Source organism: Scyliorhinus canicula, chromosome 13 (assembly GCF_902713615.1).
Source record: "Scyliorhinus canicula chromosome 13, sScyCan1.1, whole genome shotgun sequence".
In the NCBI taxonomy this organism is placed as follows: Eukaryota; Metazoa; Chordata; class Chondrichthyes; order Carcharhiniformes; family Scyliorhinidae; genus Scyliorhinus; species Scyliorhinus canicula.
This window is the reverse complement of record NC_052158.1, coordinates 24,807,624-24,834,006: the sequence shown is the minus strand read 5'-3', so window position 1 is coordinate 24,834,006 and position 26,383 is coordinate 24,807,624. Positions and strand designations below refer to the sequence as shown.

At 47.9% G+C, this 26,383-nt stretch overlaps 1 protein-coding gene across 1 annotated transcript in view; it reads right to left on the bottom strand.

Moving 5' to 3' along the window:
- Window positions 1-26,383, bottom strand: part of LOC119976764 (spindle pole body component 110-like) — a 546,263-nt gene that overhangs the window by 455,119 nt on the left and 64,761 nt on the right. The window contains exons 7-9 of the mRNA XM_038817508.1: window positions 25,596-25,622; window positions 20,969-20,989; window positions 12,176-12,211 (exon numbers count right to left, since the gene is read on the bottom strand). Coding sequence (XP_038673436.1) covers window positions 12,176-12,211; window positions 20,969-20,989; window positions 25,596-25,622 — 84 coding nt within the window. The remainder of the gene's footprint in view (window positions 1-12,175; window positions 12,212-20,968; window positions 20,990-25,595; window positions 25,623-26,383) is intronic.

Here is a 26,383-nt window from a genome sequence, read left to right as displayed (position 1 = left end):
CCAAATGTCCGAAAATAGCGGCAGCAGCCGCCGAACGTGCGTCTTAGCTTCGAATCACCGCAATCGGAAGTCCATCTACACCCTTTTCAACCACATAATATACCTGAATACTGAAATATTTCATACAACTACGCACATATTTAGCTACTACAACCTTAGCCACTATTACCCCCGCACCCATTTGGCTGCTTTCCTTAATTACTCACCTACACACCGGCATAATTTGGTCACGTTCTCAGTTCACCCATCTTCCCACCTACCAAACTGCCGAGCAGCAATCTCAGCAATCGCACAAACTACTATACTCTTCAATTCACTCACCCATCACCAATTTGCTCAACTACACATTGGTCACCATTCTCCTATAACACCATTTATTCATCGTGTTATACAGGCAGGACTATCAAATGTCAACCTATCCCTCGTTCCTAACAAACTTACACTTATCTACCTACGCTTCCAAGCAGCCACCTCTCCACACTGTTCATATTACACCTACCTTCAGTATGCATGTCCCAATTGCCCATATATATAATTATGAAGCACATCCACCTCAACCACGTTCTCAACTAGACACCTGAGCCGTCAATATGTTCCCAGAAATCTATCGACATAACCACCCATTGCAACACTCACACGTGCCCAAATGGTCCATATATCAACTTATCCACCAATGTAAATAATTACCTTACCTCACCACGCACTCTCAAGCACCCAACTCTCCCATTAAGAGCACCGACGATCTCATCAGACATAAGAGAATCACACTCATTCCATACATCCGCTACACAGCAACAACTGCCCTAAATCATCAAACAGCCCGTTCTCCCACCCACACTGATAATATCTATTTGCACACCATGAAGCAACTTTATCCTTTCGCCCCTTTATTGACAAACACACCTTATACTATTCCCACTTTGCCTTGTCACTCACTTCCCATATCTCAGTTTCCATCAAAAACTCGTACGCACCTAACAATCGAGCCACTCACCTACACACCTCTTCCAATTTTTGAAAGCTTCTATTTATTGAAGTTTTACTTTGTACCGAATAACGCAAGGAAGCACAGGAATAATACAGATCAGTAAGATAAAACATCTCATCATATATGGCTACAGAGGTGAACTGCAAAACAATAAGATTGCTGGTTCATTAAAATGCATAGACTCAACTGTATGCATCTATGCGCATCACCAGACAACAAGGGAGAAATTATAAGATCATGAAAACATAGTTAAATGGTGCACACCTTCACATGCAGGCGACTGCACGCAACGGTGGAGAGTTCAACTTAAGCTTTTTGTGCCATATTCCGCTGCACACCAGCACACATAAACCTGCAATTAAGCATCACCAGATTTTTAAATGACACACCACAACCTCCTCCCTCAGGATTGTGCACCCATCTGTACACCTGCTGGAATGAATCACGGATTATTTTGATCCACCAGAACAATAAACAAAAGCTAAATCAAAGGTACGTGCGAGCCCCACTTGCAAAATATGTTACATATATAACACACAACACAACCTGACCCAACCAAAGGCACAGTGCAGAACGATCATCATTTGATTCATTTAGAAATCAATGACAAGTCGCTATCGAATGGGATGTTTGTAAACGCCGCCTGTGCCGTCCTTCAACATAAGCGCGACGGGATAGAAATAGAATAATATGTACCAGGAGAAGAATGTCTCAGGATAAAAGAAGTCATGGTTGCAGCCATGGACTTTATTACTTCAGCACACACCCATAACGAATCGATAGAAAAGGATACAAACTGATTACTTATTTAATGTCCGAACCATAAGGACGGCAACAGGATATCAAACATGGTGCACGAATCTCCTCAGCCCACTTCCAGTTGCGATGATGCGGAGCAAAGTCGCACATTCTGCAGCTCCCGCTGTTTTCAGTCTTTTGGGCTCTTTTAAGGAATCGTAGCGGTGCTGACCAAACGTTTCCCGGTGTGGGAACACATCCACTGCGATTATCTGCCGGTGGATGGACTGGACCAAGGGTGGAACGGTTAACAAATCGGCTTTGGAGCAGAGAAAGGTGCGAGGTAGGAGAAAAAAATGGCGGCGGGCGGAGAACCGGCAGTGTTGCAGCAGCGGGCGCAGGAGCAGCAGGAGCTGGTTCAGCGCTGCTTCAGAGAGCTGAAGGCTGAGCTTTTGGAACCGTTTAAGGCCTCGCTGGACAAGCTCATGGCGACTCAGACGGCTCAGGGTGCCGAGATCCGAGAGCTACGGCAAAAGGCCTCGGAGAACGAGGACAAACTCCTCAACCAGGCAATGAAGGTCGAGTCGCACAGAGGCCCTCCACAAGAAATGGCTAGCGAGGATGTCGGAGATGGAGAAACGCTTCCGTTGGAAGAACTTGCGGATTCAGGGCCTCCCGGAGGGGCTGGAAGTTTCGGACTTGGGGGCCTATGTGGCCGCGATGTTGAACTCGTTAATGGGCGCGGCATTGTTCCAGGGGCCTTTGGAGCTGGGATGACCCCATCGAGTGCTGTTGAGGAAGCACAGTCCGACCGAGCTGCCTCGGCCGGTGGTGGTCCGTTTTCACCGCTTTGTTGACTGTGTGTGTGCTGAGATGGGCGAAGAAGGAAAGGCGCAGCAAGTGGGAGAATGCAGAGATCCGGATTTATCAGGATTGGAGTGTGGAGGTGGCGAAGAGAAAGGCTGTTTTTTTAAATAATTTTAGATTGGCCAATTATTTTTTCCAATTAAGGGACAATTTAACGTGGCCAATCCACCTACATAGCACATTTGTTTTGGGGGTTGTGGGGGCGAAACCCACGCAGACATGGGGACAATGTGCAAACTCCACACGGACAGTGACCCAGAGCCGGGATCGAACCTGGGACCTCAGTGCCGTGAGCAGCACTCGGCCACCGTGCTGCCCGAAAGGCTGGTTTTAATCAGACGAAGGCAGTGCCTCACCAGAAGGGGTGAAGTTTGGCCTGTTACAGCCGCCTAGCCTCTGGGTCATGTATAATGATCGCCAGCCTTAATTGGATTCCCCGGGGGATGCCTGGGCCTTCGTCCAGGCAGAGAAGTTGGACTCGAACTGAGGACTGTGGGGCTGCAGAGTGATATACATAGTCCGGATACCGTATCCTCCTGGTTATCCTTTCGTTTTTTTGGTAGAGTTGTTGATGTTTTTTTCCTTTTTTTGCTCTTTCGCTTTTTGGAGCTGTTATTTATTTATTCTGGTGCTTTCTTGTTTTTCACTGGTGGAGGGCTGGGGAGCTGTTCGCGGGCCCGTTGGGTCACACACCCTTCTTTTTCCCGCGTGTTGGGTCGGGGGGCGGGGTCTGACATTGAAGCGCGGGCTTTCTTCCGGCGCTGGAGGTGCAGAGGGCGGGACCGGCACTGTTTGCGGGGAGTGGTGGTTGTGTTACAGGGGGGGGGGGTCACTGCGGTGGTGGGAGCAACCGGGGTCAGCAGGAGGCGGCTGACTTACGGAAGTACGATGGAAGGGATAACGCAGCTTTGCTGAGGGGGGGGGGGGGCTAGCTTGGGGCGGGTTTTGGGGGTTCTTATGGGAATAGATGGGGGTACCGCGTTGCTGCTGCTGGGGCCAAAGTGGAACTGCTGGTGATGGGTGGAGGGTTGGGAGGGGGCTCTGCCACCGTGGGGAACGGGCCTGGGGGGTTCTGTGGGCACGTGGTGAGCAGAGGGAGAGCTATCACTGACCGGCGCAGAGGGAAGGGGAAGACTCCCCAGATTCGGCTGGTCAATTGGAACGTGAGGGGGCTGAATGGACCGGTGGAGCATTCCCGGGTCTTGGCACGTTTGAAGTGGCTTGGAATGGACGGGGCTATGCTCTACGAGATGCACCTTAATGTTGCGGATCAGGTGAGGCTGAGAAAAGGCTGGGTTGGACAGGTGTTTAACTCGGAGCTAGATGCGAAGAATCGAGTGGTGGCGATTTTAGTTGTTAAGAGCTTGTCGTTCGTGGCATCGAGTGTGGTGGCGGATACCTGTGGAAGATATGTAATGGTGAGTGGTAGGCTTCAAGGTGAACGGGTGGTTCTGGTTAATGTGTAAGCCCCCAACTGGGACCATGCAGGTTTCATGTGGCGAATATTGAGCCAGATTTCGGACCTGGAGACGAGGGGCTTGATCTTGTGAGGGGATTTTAATACTGTGTTGGAACCAGCTCTGGATCATTCGAGGTCAAAGACAGGCAAGAGGCCGGCGGCGGCCACAGTGCTGAGGGTGTTTATGGATCAGATGGGAGGGGTACACACTTGGAGGTTTTTGAGGCCGGGAGATAGGGAGTTTTCCTTTTTCTCCCATGTCCACAAGGCTCATTCCCGGATTGATTTTCTTTGTCCTCAGCAGGTCGTTAATCCCGAGAATGGTGGGGGCGGAGCATTCGGCGATAGTCATATCTGACCACGCTCCGTGTTCTGTGCACCTGGAACTGGGGGAGGGGAAGGATCAACGCCCTTTGTGGAGGTTAGGTGTGGGGCTTCTGTCAATTGAGGAAGAATTTGGGCGGGTCCGTAGGTGCATAGAGGGGCATTTTGAAGCTATTGACAATGGGGAGGTGCAAGTTGGGGTGGTCTGAGATGCGCTGAATGCCGTGGGTAGAGGGGAGCAGATATCTGTTCATGCGCACAGGGAGAGGGGGGAGAGGGTTGAGAGGGGGAGGTAGGTGGATGAAATGGTAAGGGTGGACTGGAGGTATGCGTATGTCCTGGAAGAGGGGTTATTGAGGATGTGTTGCAGTCTCCAACCAGAGTTCGATATACTGACCACCCGGAAGGTATAGGCGCAGTGGAGAAGGGCGCAGGGGGCGATATATGAGTTCGGTGAGAAGGCAAGTCAGATGCTGGCACACCATCTCCGGAAGTGGGAGGCAGCGAGAGAGATAGGTGGAGTCACAGATGTAGGAGGGAACCTGGTGTGGCGTGCTAGGGACATTAATTGGGTGTTCAAATCCTTCTACAAGGAGCTGTACCGGTCAGTGTCACCTAGGGATGTGTGCGGGATGAACCGTTTTCTGGATAAGCTGGAGTTCCGAAGAGTGGAGGAGGAGCGCGTGGATGGTCTGGGGGCCGCAATTGAGATGGAGGAGCTGATAGAGGCGCAGGCAGACAGGGAAAGCACCGGGACCTGAAAGGTTCCCAGTGGAGTTTTATGAGTTCTCAGACCTGCTGGGCCCATTGTTAGTGAGGACCCTGAATGAGGCGAGGGAGGGGTGGCATTACCCCCTTCGATGTCTAGAGCATAATTTCACTGATTCTGAAGCGGGATAAGGACCCCTCCACTGTGCTCTTACAGGCCGATCTTGCTCCTCAACGTGGACGCAAAGTTTTCGGCGAAGAAACTGTCCAGGAGGGTGGAAGACGTTATCCCGCTGGTTATCCATAAGGACCAAACGGGGCTTGGGAAGGGGAGGCAGCTGAATGTCAATGTGCGGCGTCTAATTAATGTTATGATGATGTCGGCGGATGGGGAGCCGGAAATTATAGCATCGACGGATGCGGAGAAAGCCTTCAATAGGGTGGAGTGGAGCTACCTGTGGGACGTGTTGAGGAGATTTGGGTTTGGTGAGGGATTCATTAGCTGGGTGAGGCTGCTGTATACTGCCCCGGTAGTGAGCATGGTGACGAATGGGAGGAAGTCAGAGGACTTTCGGCTGTCCCGGGGAACGAGGCAAGCGTGCCCCTTGTCTTCCCTGCCCTTCGCTTTAGCGATTGAACCCCTGGCCATGGCGCTGAGGGATTCCAAGAACTGGAGGGGGATTCTGCAGGGAGGGAGGAGCACCGGTTGACGATGATTTACTGTTGTACAGCGCGGACCCGGCCGGGGGGGGAGAGGGGTGTTCGTGTGGGCGCGGCAGACCCCGAGAGTGAGGAGGGTATTCCAGGAGCGAGGCAGGGAGGTAGATGGTTTGGCGATTCCCAACCTGTGTGAGTTCCGCTGGGCTGCGAATTTTGCAATGATTTGTAGGTGGGTGATGGTGGGAGAGGGTGCTGCATGGAAGAGGTTGGAGGTGGCGTCCTGTGTGGGCACAGATTTCGAGGCACTGGTGATGGCACCGTTCCCAACACCCCCGGCAAGGTATTCTACGAGTCCAGTAGTGGCGGCTTCCCTCAAAGTCTAGGGGAAGTGGAGGCGGCATACGGGGGAAGCGAAGGCCTCAGTTTGGACCCACATACGGGGCAACCACCGGTTTGTACCAGGGAGAATAGATGGTCGGTTTTTGAGTTGGCATAGGACAGGCATCAGGCGGATGGGGGACCTTTTCCTCGATGGCAAGTTTGCGACCTTCGAGGAGTTGGAGGGGAAGTGTGGTATCCCCCTGGGAATACTTTTAGGTATATGCAGATTTGGGTGTTTGTTAAGTGGCACGTGGCAGTGTTTCCGCTATTGCCGCCAATGGAGGTGCAGGATAGGGTGCTCTCGGGGACGTGGGTCGGTGAGGGTAGAATCTCGGCAATTTATCAGGTGATGCAGGAGGGGGAGAAGTCCTCGGTGGAGGAGCTGAAAGGGAAGTGGGAGGAGAATCTAGGGAGGAGATCGACGAGGGGACGTGGGCGGACGCGCCGGGGAGGGTGAATTCGTCCTCTTCCTGTGCATTGCCCTGCTCAATTCAGCTCAAGGTGCTGCATAGGGCTCACATGACTGCGGCCAGTCTGAGCATGTTCCTTGGGGGTGAAGACAGGTGTGGGAGATGTTCGGGAGGCCCAGCGAATCACACCCACATGTTCTGGGCGTGTTCCAGGCTGGAGGGGTTCTCGAAAGGGGTGGAAGGGACCTTGTCCAAGGTGGTCGCATTTAGGCTGGAACCGGCCTGGGGGCTAGCAATCATTGGGAAAGCATCGGAGCCGGGAGTGTAGGAGGCGACAGAGGCCGGTATTCTGGCCTTTGCGTCTCTTGCAGCCCGGAGTAGGATTATTTTACAGTGGAGGGATGCGAAGCCCCCGTCCCGAATCCTGGATAAACGACATGGCCGGGCTCATCAAACTGGAGAGGGTCACGTTCGCCCTGAGAGGGGTCAGTGCAAGGGTTCTTCCGGCGGTGGCAGCCTTTTATTGATTTCCTGGCCGAGTGTTAGGGTGTGGTCAATCTTAGCAGTAACTGGGGGGGGGGGGGGAGGGGGTGATTATGGATCTGTGAAGGGGGTTTGATTTTGAAACTATATGTCTGTTCCTTTCTTTTTTGTTATTAATGCTTTGTTTATTTTATTGTTGGGAGAAAATTTGTTGTTGAAAAATTTGAATAAAAATTATTTTTAATAAAAAGAGTCTCCTCAGTCACAGGACCTCATGCACAAAAATGTCCATGAACCAAGTATGTTCAAGCACACCAAAAGGAAACCAGACCCTCCCAGGATATCGCAAAGCAATATCTTCGAGAAGAGATATACCAATCCTAACGGGACAACTGAATCCCAAACCCAGATGAGGACCGTGCTTCTTCAGGCACAGTCTGTCACACAGGAATCATTACAAGTGGAACATCAATCAAACCAAGACCTTGACAGTTGCGCACCACACCGATCACACACAGAGCATTACAACGCGCTCACTAACACGAGAAAATTTACATCAGTGGCAACATGTAAGTTCGCACTACCGATGAGTAGGATAATTAAGACACCCAATACTTGGATGTGTTAGGAGAGTTATCGATTACGATCACCTTGGAACAATAAGGGACCCCCGCCATGCGTAATCCACTGAATAAAACTGGCGTTTATAATTTCACGCTGCTCACCCAGATGAAGTGTAGAAGAACCCCGCTTCGGTGGAACACCCGAGCTAAGTCAGCGACGTTAGCTACAGCCCAGCACTGCGTGTGACTGTATCTATCGGGGGACAAGAGAGCATTTCCTCAACTGCGATAAGAACATTATGTTTCAACTGAAAGCCCTACAACAACAAGCAGGGCACTCAGGATGGCACTGAAGGAGACCACTTGGACTATTGTGCCTGTTTCCCCCATTCTGTGTTCCCCAAAGAAGGGCTCCACTAATGTAAAGTCACAGCATATACACTCACAGTTCAATAATCTGAACAAAGATTAACTGACACAACTCCGCCATGAAATGCCGCTCATTTCCCCATGCTCGAATAGATCTGATACAAAGTCAGAATCTAAAAATAGTCAAAAGGAACCCAACAGGCTCCACGGTACGTGATGCGCCCCTTCCTTAAAAGGAGATAAGCACGGCTTCTGAAACGCCAAAGTGACAACTGAAAGCAACAAAAAAGAAACACAATTAGATCTAAATGGGGCTATCCTCAATTATAATGAGGAATTAAGTAACATCACCTCCCACCACCACACCAATCGCCCACCCATCACTCAACCGTGGCTCCACTCTTCTTCCCACTGACGAGAGAAGGTGTTCTTAAAATGCACTTTCTTCTCATATCTACAATCATTGCATTACAAAAAAGAAGCTGAGGAAGACGGTGCACAGTGCAAATATCAAATAACCGACGAATGTAATTTTACTTAAAACTGGTTAATAGACGACCCTCTCCTGCATGCTCACACTACTGAAACCATTGCTAGGAAAACGGGAAGAACAATAAATCAACTGGATAATAATAGCGGAGTTGGACCATAATTAATTAACTAAAAGATATTGACTCCGTCTGTGCCTATTGGATACGCCAAAGCCAAGAATGGTTGATCGTAATAAGCTGAGGATTTCTCATCAATATCAATGAAAAAAGTCCCTTCACATCCACCATGCCGTCATCCTAATGTCCAGCACACCAGAAACTCAGGTCCTGGCAACTAGGAATGAGAATATCCGACCACGCACTTCTCACAACGAGCATCCAGAACAGCACGACAGAAACTCATGTTCGGCGGCTCAAACGGAGGGGCTGTTTAGCACACTGGGCTAAATCGCTGGCTTTGAAAGCAGACCAAGCAAGCCAGTAGTACGGTTCGATTCCCGTAACAGCCTCCCCGAACAGGTGCCGGAATTTGGCGACTAGGGGCTTTTCACAGTAACCATTCGAAGTCTACTCGTGACAATAAGCGATTCTCATTTTTTTTTTCAAGGCCGATTACGTTGCGCGCCATCGAAACTGATATGTCCAGCATTCCAATCAAGATTGCTAAAGAATGGCAACCAATTTTTAAATTCAATTGGGAACTGGCCTTACCCTTCCCGCAATTGTCGAGGCATGAACACGTCTTGTCTGATTCCCCCTTCGGACGTTCGGCAGGATCGGGAACGCATCATGTTGCAGGATGAAAGCCGCGGCCCCAACCAGTCAAATTGTTCTTTCAAATATCAGGATTCTGTTCTATGCAGCCACTAATTTCTGAAGCATACGTTGTATTTCATCAAACGGAGCACCAATGATTTGCACCACACGTCCCAATTCACCATCCAGAGCATTATTGACAATGACAGCCATCATCCCGATGCAAACATCGCCGAGGCGTGGGCACGCAAACCAGCAAATCAACCACTTAAGATTGACCCTACCCCAGCTAACTCTCGGCTGCCTTAATCTGATGATAATTATCTCGGACTTACCTCTGCTCCTCGTCAAGATACCTCAACCGAAATCATCAAAGAACATGTCACAGAGATATCACAAATGTAGATAAGTATTAAATGAGTAATAGGATGAAATAAACGATAAAACGACGAGGAGATTCAGAGTAGGTTAAGCACAGCCGCTCACGCTCTAAATTACGCGACTCCTGCATCTCGTCCAGTTACCTGATTGCCCAAAGAACATAGCTACCCACCCATCTGCATATCAAGCAGGACCACATATGTTACCAACAACACGCACATGCATATTAATCCTTAAACACACACCTGAGCACTTGAACCACCCATCCAATTGATCCACCGACGTGATATATTGAGTCAACACCGAACCATCTGCCCATAATTGGCAAAGATTCAATCCGTACACTTTACCCAGCTCATTTACAGTTCCTATCGTTCCGAGGTTCAGCAGTTCACACCGTCTATCATTCGCTCACTTCATCAGTACATCATCAAGATACATTCTAGACATGAGACATTTGAAAGTATTTGAATATTAGAGCTGGTGTCGCAAATGTGGGCATGATGTTCGCATTCTCGAAATCTGCTCCGCCTGTTGGTCTTAATTGGGAGATTCTGCGCTGATGATTTTTTATGTCCGCTGGAACCGGAAGATTGTCGAAGAAATGGCAGGAGCATGACGTGTTACATGTCTTCGCGCTTAACAAGAATTCGCGTGGCATTTCTACTTATCCGATATTAAAGGCCATTTCTCTGTTCATCGCAGATCGGTTTCCTCCATTGATATGTTATTACTGAGAGAAAAGTTGAAGAATATTCAGTGGGACTGACTGAAGAGTCATGTCATTCTCAGAACGGAGATAGTCAGGAACAAAGAACAAAGAATGATACAGCACTGGAACAGGTACTTCGGCCCCCCAAACCGGTACCGCGCATGATACCACCTTTGACCAAAACATTTAGCACGTCCTAGTTCCGTAACCCTCTATACCCATCCCATTCTCGTCTTTGTCGAGATGCCTCTTGAACGCAGTTGATGCATTTGCTTCCGCAATGTTCCCTGGCAGCGCGTGTCAGGCACTCACCACACACTGTGCAAAGAACGTGCCTTGCACATCCTCGCTATACTTTGCTCCACGGACCTTCAACCTGTTACCCCTAGCGACTGACTCCACACTGACAACAGTGCCAACCGATCCGCTATATCCATGCCCCTCATAATATTGTCGACCTCTATCAGGATTGCCCTCAACCGACGTCGTTCTGATGAAAACACAGCGAGTTTGTTTAGCCTCCCCGCATAGCGAACATCCTCTAGACCAGGAAACATCCTTGTAAATCTCCTCTGAATACTTTCCAAAAGCTTCACATCCCCTGGTAGCATGGCGACCTGAATGGTGTGCAATATCCCAAGTGTGGCCTTACCAAGGTGCTATACAATTGTGGCATGACTTGTCAGTTTTAATACTCGATGCTCTGTCCAATGAAGTAGAGAATTCTGTATACTTTCTTGACTATCTTCTCCACTTGTTTTGCACGTTCAGAGATCTGTGGACCTGTAGCCTTTCTGGCCTTCTACATACTTTGACCGAAGAATTTTGCCATTTATTATATTTCCCCTCTGTTAGACCTGCCAAAATCCATTCCCTAACATATTTCCGGATTAAACTCCATTTGCCAATTTTCTGTCCAACTCTCCAACCTATTTATGTTCTGTCTTATATGCAACTCCACAAACTCCACAAACCGTAGTGACAACTGTGAATTTACTGATCAGATTAGCTACATTTTAATCAAAATCGTTTATGTATAGTACAAAAACAAGAGGCCCCTGAATCGATCCCCGTGACAAACCATCAGTCACAATTTCCACTGCTACCCACTGCCTTCTGTGCCCGAGCCATTTCTGCATCCACCTGTGACCTAAAAACGGTCCCGTGTGACTTGGCCTTTTTTAACCGCTCTGCATTGTGGCACGTTGTCTGAAGTCCATGTAAACAAGAACCACCACGCTCCCCTCATAAATCACCTTAGTCACCTCCTGAAAAAGTCGACCTAGTTCGCGAGCACCACTTCCCTTTCACAAAACCATGTTGTCTGTCACTGATGAGTCCATTTGTTTCCAAATGCGCGTAAATACTGTCCCTGAGAGTTTTATCCAATATTTTACCTACTGCCGACGTGAGGTTCACCAGACAAGAGATTCCTGGATTGTCCCTGCCTCCTTTCTTAAACAGCGGCATCACATTAGCTATTCTCCAGTCCTCTGGAATCAGACCTGTAGCCAATAAGGATACAATATCAGTCAATCCTTTTGAACATACCTAACATTTAAGAAACAACATGCGAGCAGCACGGTGTCTCAGTGTGTTAGCACTGCAGTCTCACGACGCTGAGATCGCAGGTTCGATCCCGGCTCTATGTCACGGCCCGTGTGGAGTTTGCACATTCTGCCTGTGTTTGCGGGGGTTTCGCCCCCACAACCAAAAGATGTGTAAGGTAGTTGAATTGAATACGCTAAATTCCCTTAATTGGATAAAATGAATTGGGCACTCTAAATTTAAAAGCAAGGAAACAACACGTGGAAGCAGTGATAATTGATAAATTCATTCACGCTGAAGAATGAAAATGTAACTGTAGGCCAGTTAGTTTCCCCACCTGCTTTTCTCAGTTTGATTTTCACTTCATTCAATTCTAAAGAACAGACAGAATCTCATTATAAATCATATGATGCTAGCTCGATTTTGCATTTGGATTCAAATTTGATCGACGATGCTGCCATTTTTGAGGACGTCGGAACGGACATCACATTCCCCTGAATATGAAGGACAAAACTTTTGGCTCCGAAAAAAACTGCAGATTAATTGAAAATCCCGACACGTTGCGATCTTATATGGACTTGCAATGTGGGAAAGGAATATGTTGCACAATATATCCATCAGGTGCGGCACTCAAATCGCGCCCTCCACCATTTGAAATCCAAAATCTCAATCTACGGTTCACAGTTATTATTGTCATTACAGATGATAAATCCCACCACAATAGTCCGTGATTACAGTTCAATGAAATAACAAGAAAGGAATTAAAAACACGGCCTGAATAATAATGACAATCAATTAATCTCACGATCTTTTCAATGTTCTGCTTGCGTAATGGTTTTAAAGAGGGAGCGAGCCGACAGATTAGATGGAAGCCAACATGGTACACCTGGTCAACAACAATGCCCTTAATACCTATTGTCCACGAAAATGGCTTTGCCACTCACCCACTTCTACGAAATCGCTATAGAAATGCGTCAAAGGCAAACCCTGCTCAGCTGACATTATAACGTCTTCTGCACTAAAATATGGACGGGTTGTGTCAAAATTCTCACACAAAACAATCAATAAAAAGTGTGACGTAACTGGATGGAGAGAATGCCGCAAAGTATCCTGGGTTACCACTCCTCCACAATTTCGTGCATGTTTCAATCTTGTAAAACAATGCTTTCGTCTTGTTGGAAATGCCTGTGTTCAGCGTTTTCAGTTGTGGTTTCGACTCCACATTTTTACATGATTGTCTATTTCACATTTCTTGAATAAGAAGACCGTTTTCAGGTAAAGTGAAGGTTTCGCGGGCTCCCGTTTTCTTCATGTTTTCCTCTCAGCCAGCCGTTGTGCCTTTCTGCTCGCCTCTTGCACTGCTTACAAAACCGTCTGCTTCCAGAGTTCATGGTGTCAGTTACTAACGCCATTTCTTCGTACTTACACTCAGTGTCTTCCAGTTATCATTTGCTCAACTATGGAAACAAATTATGTTGTCAACAATGTGCAATTCATCCGCCGAAGTGACCGTTAACACTCGATCGTCATTTAGAATCATGTACGCTCAGACTCACAGAATTATTAGTATGCAATGTGGTCATTATCTCCATCGCAACAAAGAAAGTTATGGCTTCATGCCATTCACCTCCTTTTTCCTGGTGCCCCTGCAAGTGATATGTATTCAAGTGATCACGATATGCTCCCTTCAACGTGCGACTGAAGCTGACGCCACCATACCTCCAGATAATGCATTTGAAGTCGAAAAATTCAGTGAGTGAAAAGACTTTTCCTCACATCACATTAAATTATTTTGCAGGGGAATTTAAACCTGTGTCCTATCAAAGAACAAAGAACAATACAGCAAAGGGACATATCCTTCGGCTCACCAAGACTGTACTGGTTATGATATCACCCTTGGCCAAAACCCTCAGACCTTCCATATTCCTCTATCCTGATCCTACCCATGTCGAGGTGCTTTTTGAACATCGTTAATGTCTATGATTCCACAACCTCCCCTGGTAAAGCCTTCCAGGCACTCACCAACATCTGTGTAAAAAAAAACCTGCCTCGCACATCTGCTCTAAACGTTGTCTCACGGATCTTTACCCTATGACCCCTGGTGACTGACCCCTCCAGCTTGGGAAGGTGCACCTGTCCATCAACTATATCCATGCCCCACATAAATTTGTGGACCTCTATCGGGGCATCCTTCATCCTCCGTTGTTCGAATTAAACAGACCGAGTCTATTCAGCCTCTCATATAACACACTCTAGTCCAGACAACATCCTGTTGATCCCACTCTGCACCCTCTCCAACGCCTCCGCATCCTTCTGGTCATGTGGCGACCAGAATTCTGCGCAGAGATTGTCATGGCAGGGTTGACTGCTGTCATAGTCGTTGTTCTGTAGGCTGGGTAGTTTGCTGCAAACAATGGTTTGTTGAAGTTGCGCGGTTGTTTGAAGGCAAGTAGTGGGGGTGTGGCGATGACCTTGGCAAGATGTTAATCTTCATCGATGACGTGTTGAAGGATTTGAAGAAGATGTCGTAGGTTCTCTGCACCGGGAATGTACTGGTCAACAAAGGGTACTCTGTCGGTTATGTCCAATGTTTGTCATCTGAGGAGGTCGGTGCGGTTTTGTGCTGTGGTGCGTTGGAACTGTCGTTCGATAAGTTGCGCGCCATATCCCGTTTGTATGAGAGCATCTTTCAGCATCTGTATATGTCTGTTACGCTCCTCCTCGTCTGAGCAGATCCTGTTTGCAGCAAACAACCCAGCCTTCAGAACAGAGACCACGAAACCACACCACCCTGCCCCGGCAAGCTCTGCATGACGTGCCACATCATCGACATGGATACCACCAGTACACCTGAGAACACTACCCACCAGGTACGTGGTACATACTCGTGCGACTCGGCCAATGTTGACAACCTCATACACTGCAGGAACGGATGTCCCGAAGCGCGATACATTGGCGTGACTATGCAGAAACTGCGACAATGAATGAATGGACATCGCGCAACAATCACCAGGCAGGAATGTCCCCTTCCTGTCGGGGAGCGCTTCAGCAGTCAAGGGCATTCAGCCTCTGATCTCTGGGTAACGTTCTGCAAGGCAGCTTGCAGGATGCGCGACAACGCAGAGTCGCCGAGCAGCAACCTATAGCTAAGTTCCGCACACAAGAGTGAAGACTCAACCGGGATCTGGGATTCGTGTTGCATTACATTCATCCCCCACCATCTGGCATGGGCTTGCGAAATCCTACCAACTGTCTTGGCTTAAGACAAGTCACACCTCTTTAACCTGGGCTTACCCATACCTCCATACCTGTAAAGACTTAATTACCTGCAAGTGCTCGCATTCTAAGCATTATCTGGCATCTTTGAATTAGGCTATATATATGTTTCTGGAACATACCTCTTCATTCAACTGAGGAACGAGCAGTGCTCCAAAGCTAGTGTTTGAAACAAATATGTTGGACTTTAACCTGGTGTAAGACGTATTACTGTGCTCAATATATCTGTTCCTCGAGCTCGCGCTGGCAGTTAGGTGGTCTGTATTAAACCCCCAACGTTGTGATTGCCCCCCGTCCTTTTCTTGAGCTCCAGCCAGATTGGATCATTGTACGAGGCCTCCAAGGTGTCCTCCCGCTATAGTATACTGCTGACCAATAATTCTACTCCCCAGCCCTCTTATATCCTCCTCTATGTCTCTTAAAGCCTGCCCTTCCTTCAATCACATTCTTGTGATAGACACATCGTAGTTCCATCTATGTTCATCTGCCTTACCTACTATACTTCTGGCTTTGACACAAATTCAACTGAAACCATTGCTCTTGCGCATACAGAGTGATTTTGTTTTCTTAATTTTGATCTCTGTTTCCTCTTCAGTTATTACACATTGGAAGCTAAAGCTCTGGTTTCCTATCTTTGTTGGTCATTTTACAGTAGGATGCAGTTCTTGCGAATCTGCTCTATTTAATCGACGACTAGAGCGTGCGCAGAGTGTACACTCTGTCAGATTGCCTCTTTCACATGTCTACTGTCCGCTGGGGTTTCCACAATCAGGCTGGGTGAGACAGAAGCAGCGAATCACGCCCTGGCATCATTGTCACGGAGAACCTGGGTGCGGAAGGGTAAGTCACTCTCCTTTTATACGGCAGGAAGTTCCATCGTGTGGATGTTTAAACGGAGAAATTATAGGTAGCAGATAGGATTTAATGTTTAGGAAGTGACGCAGTGAGAGAGGGGTGTTAAGTGTCAGACTCATTGGTGGTGTTGCTGGTGGGGTAGTGAGGCACGTAGATTGGTTGAGACTCGGACTCCGCGGTGGTGGGGACGGTGGGTCGAAACAGTGGGTGAGGTGTTGCGAGTTTCGTTGTCGAATTTGGACCCGATGGTTGGGGGATCTGACTGTACGGGGGGAGGGAATGTCTTCGCATCCGGCGTAGGGAGCAGGTGAGGGGGGAGGGGGGTGGTTCGGTAGGTCCCGAAGGGAAGTGGCTCGGCCAAAGGGTAGCTTATCGTTGGTGTTGCGGTCGCACACAATGATTAGCGGGAGGTTGGTCAGCGACGGTGTGGGTTGCGTTCAGTCCGAGAACAAGGACTTGCTTCGTGAAGAGAAGAGGAAACGGCGTTCTTTAGGAAGATAGGCAGCGATTCTGGAGCTGGGGAAATTCCAGGATGGGGTTCAGTTCGAGGGTGTACCGTGTGGAAGGAGGAAGAAGGGTTCAGCCCGGGAGGTAGGACTAAATTAATGTGGGATGGAATGATAGTGAGATGGGTTCTTAATCCGTCTTGGGGCTGAGACGTCGAATGGCAGAGGTCGGAAGGGGATTAAATCTGGCAGGAAAGGTGGGTGGTGCGAAAGGCGGAGTTGTTTCGTGCCATGAGGAGACTCAGTCCAAGAGCGGCGCCACTTCAGAAAGAGGTGGTGGTGAGAGAAGGACATGATGGAGGGAGAAGGATGAATTCTATGATTCAACGGGGTTCTAACGGAGTGGTGTCATTCCAGGACGTGTGGTTCGGACCTGAAGGAAATGCCTGGTTCAATTGGGCCGGTAGAATTTGCCGCTATCGGTTCGTGCTGGGCTGGATATTCCGGGACCTGGAGTGGCCGTGTTGTGATACGAAATTGTTCAGAGGGATATGGGTTCGGTGGGATGGTGCGGTTTCTGGTCGGGTAGAAGGGATGTGTGCTGTCTCCAGGGAGGGGGCGTGAGTTTTGGAATGCCTCGTGCAGGGTCCAGTCTGGGTCTTTAAGTCGTTACTCTGGGTTGATGTGTTTTATCCGCCTTCTCACTCTTTTCCGCATAGGCTGTCATAACGATAGAGAGAGATAGAGAAATACAGCACAGAAGAGGCCCTTCGGCCCACGATGTTGAGCCGAACTTTTGTCCTAGGCTAATCTTAGAATTTTAGGCAATTTTTCATAGCCAATCCACCCAACCTGCACATCTTTGGACTGTGGGAGGAAACCGGAGTACCCGGAGGAAACCCACGCAGTCACGGGGAGGATGTGCAGACTCCACACAGACAGCGACCCAACTCGAAATCGAACTTGGGACCCTGGAGCTGTGAAGCAATTGTGCTATCCAAAATGCTACCGTGCTGCCCTTAAGAAGTTAACCTACACTCCATTATTCTACCCTAATGCATGTACCTATCCAATAGCCGCTTGAAGGTCCCTAACTTTTCCGACTCAATTACTTCCACAGGCAGTGAATTCCATGCCCCCACTACTCTGGGTAAAGAACCTACCTCTGACATCCCCTTTATATCTTCCACCATTTATCTTAAATTTATGTCCCCTTGTAATGGTGTGTTCCACCCGGGGGAAAAGTCTCTGACTGTCTACTCTATCTATTCCCCTAATCATCTTCTAACCTCTATCAAATCGCACCTCATCCTTCTCCGTTCTAATGAGAAAAGGCCTAGCAACCTCAACCTTCCCTCGTATGACCTACTCTCCATTCCAGGCAACATCCTGGTAAATCTCCTTTGCACCTTTTCCAAAGCTCCCACATCCTTCCTAAAATGAGCTGACCAGAACTGCACACAGTACTCCAAATGTGGCCTGACCAAGGTTTTGTACAGCTGCATCATCACCTCACAGCTCTTAAAGTCAATCCCTCTGCTAATGACCGCTAGCACACCAGAGGCCTTCTTCACAGCTCTATCCACTTGAGTGGCAACTTTCAAAGATCTATGAACATAGACCCCAAGATCTCTCTGCTCCTCCACATTGCCAAGAACTCTACCATTAACCTTGTATTCCGCATTCATATTTGTCCTTCCAAAATGGACAACCTCACACTTGTCAGGGTTAAACTCCATCTGCCACTTCTCAGCCCAGCTCTGCATTCTATCTATGTCTCTTTGAAGCCGACAACAGCCCTCCTCACTATCCACAACTCCACCAATCTTCGTATCATCTGCAAATTTACTGACCCACCCTTCAACTCCCTCATTCAAGTCGTTAATGAAAATCACAAACAGCAGAGGACCCAGAACTGATCCCTGCGGTACGCCACTGATAACTGGGCTCCAGGCTGAATATTTGCCATCCACCACCACTCTCTGTCTTCTATCGGTTAGCCAGTTTGTTATACAACTGGCCAAATCTCCCACTATCCCATGCCTCCTTATTTTCTGCATAAGCCTACCATGGGGAACCTTATCAAATGCCTTACTAAAATCCATGTACACTACATCCACTGCTTTACCTTCATCCACATGCTTGGTCACTTCCTCAAAGAAGTCAATAAGACTTTTAAGGCAAGACCTGCCCCTCACATATCCGTGCTGACTATCCCTAATCAAGCAATGCCTTTCCAGATGCTCAGAAATCCTATCTCTCAGTACCCTTTCCATTACTTTGCCTACCAGCGAAGTAAGACTAACTGGCCTGTAATTCCCAGGGTTATCCAAAGTTACTTTCTGTTTTTCGCATAGAAATATAAAGCAAGCATTTGCTTTGCCAATTAAAGGGCAATTTGGCAGAGCCAATCTTCCTAGTATTCATATATGTCGGGTTGTAGGTGTGAATCCCACGCAGACTGTGTAGAACCTGGAAATTTTGCACAGACAATGATCCGGGGTCAGGATCAAACCCGTGTCCGCAGAGACATGGGTTGCAATCCTATCCACTGCGCCACTGTACCTCCCAGATGTTAGCTTCAGTCGGATTTTCACAGTCAAGCGTAATCGTCAAGGAAACGTCGGACGTTTAGGCGGTTGCTGGATAAATATTTACCCGAGTTCTCCCGAGCGCCATTCACTGGGCATCACAGGTGCCCATCTGAATGTGATGCTGGGGAATCTGGAATTTCTGGTTCCATGTACAAGTCCAAAAGGAAAATATTCCATTACCTGAATGATAAGAACTGCAATTGCATAATGTCATGCTCCCCATCAAAGTGCAGTACATTCTTCGTCAATCGTGGCCACAAATCTCGCTCAACCAGGGAAATAAATGCATTGGCGGAAAGGCTATGCTAGGCAATGAAGATATGCACCAGGGAATAGAAACTTGCGTCTCCTGACGTCATGTCACAATCTTCATGGCACAAATCAGGAGCGCGATGGGTCTGAGGAAGGCTTCCAAGATAGCTGGGGGCAATTTGGCGATCTGTTCCAAATCCTTTTCAAGGCCAACAGCAAGGAGTAAGTTAAGATTTTTTTTTAAAAAAAGCTAGATAAATGAGTAACCAGAGGACTGCGGAACCCGAGGGGGGCGAAGGGAGGTGTGGGGGGGGGGGGGGGGAGAAAGGTGGATAAAATAAGAGAAGAGGACGAAGGGGGTAACTCCCCCTTAAAATAAAAAAAACAAATCACAGCTGAAGCCAACGGGGTGAGGGTAGAAGGGGCAGGGGGAGAACACAAGGGTTCCCATAGACCCAGCCAGAGGGAGGCGAAATGTGTACAGGGCCAATTAAAAGAAATATAAATTTAACCTTTTGGTACAATAAAGTAAATTAACGTGGGACAAGGGTGATGTATATATACAATTGTTTCTAAATATGTGAAATGCCAATGAAAAGTTTTAAAAGATAAATAAATCAGGAGCACGATGGATCCAATCCATGCACTTTGATAAGGTAAGCTCCAACCAGCTTAAGGCTGGCATACATTACAGCATTAAATGCTACCGAGGCTATACACTGCAGCAATTCGACAGGTCTCCATCTCCAACTTCCAAACCTGCACGTTGCACTCCTGAAGGGACAAAGGCAAGGTATATAGAATTTACAGTGCAGAAGGATGCCGTTTGACCCATCGAGTCTGCAGCGGTCCCTCAAAAGGGCAAAATAACCATGCCCACACCTCCACCCTTTCCCAAAAGCCCAGTAACACCGGCGAACATTTTCTTATTGGCACGAAAGGCAATTTAGCATGGTCAATAAACGTAACCTGCACATCATTGGTCTGGGTGAGGAAACCACAGCACGCAGAATAAACTCATGCGGACACAGTGAGAACGTGCAACTTCCGCACAGACAGAGACCGAAACCGGCTGTCGAAGCTGGGACCCCGCAGCAGTGAAGCAACAGTGCTAACCATTGTGCTCCGTACCGCTCATTGTCAGACGGAAATCTACATTCTGTTCCATTTCCCGCAACATTCTCTCTTCAGGAGCTGCACGGTAGCACAGTGGGTTACCCCTGATCCTCACGGCGCCGATGTCCCAAGTTTGATCCCGGTTCTGGGACACTGTCCATGTGGATTTTGCACATGCTGTCCGTGTTTGCGTGTGTTTCGCACCCACATGCCACCGAAGTGCAAGGTCGGCGGATTGAACAGTCTAAATTGCCCTTAATTGGAAAAAAAATTAATTCGGTACACTAAATTTATTAAAAAAAAATTATTTCTCCAGCGCTGTTTCTTCCTGCATTCCACGTGAAAGTAAACCTGAAACTCTGTTCCAAACACGGGGCTCGTATTACTTTTACCTTATCGGCATCAACGATTTACTAGGCCGTTCATCCCATCTTTCCAAACTAAACTCTATATGGTGAACAGATGTTGACCTTCTAAGTATCACGAGCTTTCCGAGAAATAGTATTGGTAACAATAATAAAGGAATCATAATTATAGCAACAATAATCAAGGGATAATGAAAATAACCAACATCATCATAATAGTACACACCTTGATCTGTTCTTCTTCTTTCTAGAAATGGAAATATCTCCACTTATGAACAATTCATATCGTGTTTGTAAAATAATGTGTACAAAATTCGGTCTCTTACGTATTTTTGACCCAATGTTACCTGACCATCGATCTGAGATACAACATATATCGCCTGAGCGCTGAATTTTCTTCACACCGAATATGACATCCCATGCTACGTTTGAGGAATCCCATATCCTATTCAGGAGTGCTTAATTTATTGTTTCAATGCAATCTATCGGACGGTCCTTTGACGCAACTGAAGGAAAATTACTCAGGGTTCAAGCAGCTGTTCCGTAGTATAAGCTAGGTACCTGGATTTAGAAAATATGATCAACTTATTTTTCCTTTCCACGTTTCCTTTTTGTCTTCAGACAGGTTTCTTCTCTCCTCACCATTATACACGAACTCGTGCTTTTGGCCACCATATGGCAAGTTGCTGTGATGTGTGTATTCACCAATAAAAAAAGTGACCACTTGGTCCACCCCTGCGAAGTTGACTTGGTAGCGATTATGCGGTTGCCTTGACCTGTCTGGAACACAAACATCCCCGATAACGAGGCGGGCGTTCCCTTTCGCCATTGTCGTCTATAAACCTTGACGTGGGGGCAGCTCGTAGAGGGAGACTCTTCAAGGAGTGGAGAGTTATTGTTTACCGACAATAAATCAGTATTGTTGTATCCTGTCTACCGTCCCATGTGTATTCTCTCTGCGCGGATTCTACACTGGTGATGAGGATGGGATGAAGCTGCCTTCAGCGTCGAGTGCTGAGGGCCGGGATACTTCGTTTCGGACTCTGCAGGTATCGTATCCGCCGGAAGACATGCTCCATTCTGGGAAATTGGAGCCGGTCCATGCAGTTCGTCGTTATGCGAGACCCGGCGAGACCATTTTATCTGTAGAATCTGAAACACACTTGGATCTGCAGTGAGCGTTTGAAATGCCTATCCGCCTCTGCAGAGCTCAACATAGCGTCCACGTAATTCTGGGCATTGTGGTGCTAAATAGTTTGAACTTCCTGCGACCCGAAGGAGCGGGTCCCCACAGCGGCAGCTATTGCAGGGAGTCAGGTTGATGTCGTAGATTTTTGGGAAGCTGCCGCGCAGCCTTCTCTGATGTTGATTCCCCGGATGGCGGGTCCAGGCCAGCACAAGTGGGCCGCCGAGTCCGAAGACCGTTTGGCAGGGCGCGATCACACGTCATGTGCCTGAGCGTACAATGTTGACAGAAAAGACGTATCCTCCTAACAGCTACACTGCATTGCATATCCATGAGGAGGTCAAATCTGTGTTGTTCTGCAGCTGAATGAGCTCTCCATCCAATTGAAGCTTGATGTCGGTTAGGCAGTCTCTGTGGTCAGCCACCATCAATTTGACAAAATCTGATTGGCCTCCAAACGTTAGCCCAAAGGTAGACTGCCCAGCTTGCCATACACATGGGGTGATATTAGCAATTGCGGGCACATCGGTGGTTCCTGTTAAATATGGGCAGCAGTCAGCACATCTAACCTCACCGTAGTGGATGGAAGCGGACCGAGTTGCCTCTCGACCACACTGCCACACCTCCATCTGGATGGGCAGCGAGCTTGCCACAAGTACCCGCACGGACTGGAAGGGTCTTGGCGAGATCTGCCACCATTTCGAATGACGGCCAGGGCATCATAAAGAGGGTAGTCGCTTGGACCAACGACGAGCATTGGCGCAGTTAGCCTCTTTCCCGGCCCGACATTTTGAATACACGATATAGCGTAGGTCGATTCAGAATTAGACGGATTGAAACATTTGGACATTATGCGCGCTGTTCAGTTTTGTGACGGGGCATCACTGGCCATGCCCATGATGAGGCCTCGGAACTTGGTATGCCTGTGCACCGAGTATAAGATGATGGTAAACTGTGTCTCATTTGAACCATTAACTTATCCCTCGCTTCGAGGATTTGTATGCAAAACGTAATGGGGATCGAACCTTTTCGATGCTGGACATAAGTCACGCAAAGCTTCAGCTGGTTTTGGAAGCGAACTCCTCATGCTTCATGATGATAAATACGCACTGATGGCCGTACGATTATACACAGTTGTCTTTCGGTGTTTTCTTGGCATGCTGCCTTCCAAAGAGTGATAGGAAATATCGTACGTGATTTGCCCCGAGAGGAGGCAAATTCATGAATGATGTCCTGATTAAAGGTTCGTCCAATCAGGGACATGTGCAAAACATGGTCGACGTCCTGCAGCATTTTATGGGAGCCGGCAGCCCCTCTGGATGCAGAAATGCATCTTCAATGCAGCCAAGGTCAAATATCTGAATTACTGCCTGTATCGCCATGGCCAACACCCAGTTGAGGACAAGGTACGTGCTATCCAAAACACTTCTGTCCCAGGAAATCCGCAGGAACTCTGCTCGTTCCGGGGCGCCCGGAACTATATGAGAAATTCAATCTAAACCAGGCTGCCCTGCGAGAAACCCTCCACCAATTGTAAAAATAAGGGCAATCCATGGGCATGGGCCCAGATTCAGCGAATGTCTTCCTCCGAAGTAAATCAGAAACTTCTGTCATCCAAGTTGATTACCCATTTTGACCAACCCAAGCCTGTCCTTCTGTGGTCGAAATGCATATCCTTCCCATGTTAGGGCCATCGTCGCCAAATGCAACGTCGACGTTTCACAACAATCAATTTCTTGTGCATGCAAGCCAGACGCTACGCGGAGAGGAGATACGCACAGATCGGGAAAGAGGTTTTGGCCGTCGTCATTGGAGTGAAAACATTCCAACATTGTGTATTCAGTGTACGTTTACAGCATTCATAGATCAAAAGACACTTTCAGGCCTGTTCAAAGACAACCAGGCTAGTGTCCCCCTGGCCTCCGCTCTGACACAGCATTGCACCCTGTTGCAGACTGCATATATATGTATACGCTGGAACACTCTTCTTTGAAAAAGAACCCCCAAATGGATGCGCTGAGGCTTCATCACCTCCCCACGAGCTCACCGGTGGTGGTAAATCAGCTGACACAGTCATCGTCAAACTCAATTTTATAGATACTGCCGTTCACAACCATGGTTTGACCCATATGGGCCCTCAGTTAATCGCGTCCACCACACCATTCAATCTGTCGCCGAACAGTGGGGTTAGCTGGGGGATTTTAAGGCCCATTCATCCAAAATCCAGAAGCTAAGCATCGTGGAAGATGTGCGGAATATGCATGGTGTTTCTGGAATGTGGGTGTGGTCCTCCATAACGGACACAAGGGTATTTGGAAGCTTAAGGTACTGGCTCCCATCTATATCTGGTGTCCAGGGCTCGATCGTGTCATAGAGCAGGTGGCCCAGCATTGTGTACCTTGCCAGGAGAACCAGCAGTTACCACCGGCAGTGTTGTTTCACCTTTGGGAATGGGCGCGTCAGCGCACCCCCGCCTCCAAATTGCAGGCGACCACGGTCGTGGCCACCACTGAGGGACTGCGCTAGATTTGCAGTACGCATCGAATCCCCGCAGGGTATGGTATCGGAGAACGGGACGATCTGCAGGAGTGCAGAATTTGGTACCTTCATGACCACCAGTGGAATTTACCATGTACGCAGTCCTCCATAACACCCGGCCTCCAACAGATTAGGCCAACGAGCGGTATAAATATTAAAATAAGGCATGAGGAAGAAAACCTCTGAGTCTTTGGAGACGCAATTGGCAAGATTTGTCTTAATTTATTGGACATTTATTGGGCTTTGCGCCGCCGAGTTATTGATGGTGCACAAATCCCGCACCCTACCGAGCCTGGTAATGCAGGACATTGCTTGGAATCTCCGCCATGGACAGGACCCAGACAGACCTACGTTGATACATTGCTTGCGCGGTTTCACCCCTGGATATTTCGCATACGTCCTGCAAGTTGGTAACGGTGCCTTGTAGGAAGGTTCCATTTGTTGTGTGTCGCAGTCGCGGTGGGTATCTTTCAAGATGAGCACACAGGTCCAGGAGTGAAAGCTACATGTGGCCCTGTTCTGTGTGCCCAGTCCCGCGAATTCAGCCAGCCCGACTGTCACTTCTACCATCCCTGCTGCCACTGATGCCATCGTCTTTGCTCTTGCCAACGTCGAGAGCGAGGACGGCTTCATACTCTATTTCAATATACTTCATAATTTTCGATCTGTTATAAGTGTCCTTGATTGCTAATTTGCCGTCAACGATGCTTCTTGTGGGCGATTGGTTACCTGCCATCTTTTCACAATATACACGTGGAAAGCATTTATTTTTTCCTGATCACACTCACCGGATTTGTATTTTGTTTACCTGTAGTGTATAGTTGCAGTGGAGAGCAGTGCACACAACCAATAGCATTATCATAATTACACGTGACAGAAAAACGTGGGGATCTTGATATTAAACGTCTCTCCCAGCACAAAATCGACTGGCGATTTGACAATGGCGCGCAAAAAAAGAGCGATCAGTTTACTCATTCATTGCACATGCTTAGGCACATTGCATGATATTAAGCTCCATTGTTTCCAATTTAATTGAATGTCAAATCAATGATACTGACCCCGTACATACTACTTCGGCTGCTGTACGTCCTCACCTATGTACATGTTAATTATTAATGTGTTGTTGTACCTGAGACATGTTCATCAAGCTCTTCCGCTATGAGGAAAAAACAACAATACAAATCGTAACGATGCAAATATATCTGAAGGACTGTCTATCAGTTGACTTGGTTGCTTAACCATGAATTCATGACAAAAAATGTACTGTCCAGAACGGACCGATATCTGTTATAATCTCTGTGGGGTGATTTAGCTGAGTAACACGCGTCTGATGACGGTCCGATTCTTCCGACTGGCCATTATACCATTTCCACGGCAAAGTGCGTTATGGAATATGATTCAGAAAGTCAGTAGGACGCTGAGTGGATTTCTGGTCTCAGTAACCTTGAAATTACCAAACGAATGCGCATTTGCATTGGAGGGGCCTGACAATTTCAGCAGATGTTACCGCTGGACAAACCGGGCCCAAATAGGACCCGACATGATAAATTATAAAGTGCTGCTGCCTTTACATCGTGGATGATGGTGAGGGGACAGTGTCGCATGACTGCAGACAAATTTTTAAAATATAGAAAATAATAATAAAATTAGAAGGATTATCCATAAAACAACAATAATTTTACTCAGCTATAGCTCCAAATATGTATATTAATTTGTAAGGGTAGGAGACATTGAACAGTCTATCTTTCCTCCAAAGTTCTCAGTAGGTACACCCTCTATGTAAACCAACGGGCAGGCTACGGACAGACACGCCCTGTTCTGAATTCAAAGTAGCAGGCAGCAGCCAAAATAACTTCCATTGAGTTCACAGCTGTTCCTCGAAGTCCCTCTTCACCGTGTCAGGTACCTGGCCTCATA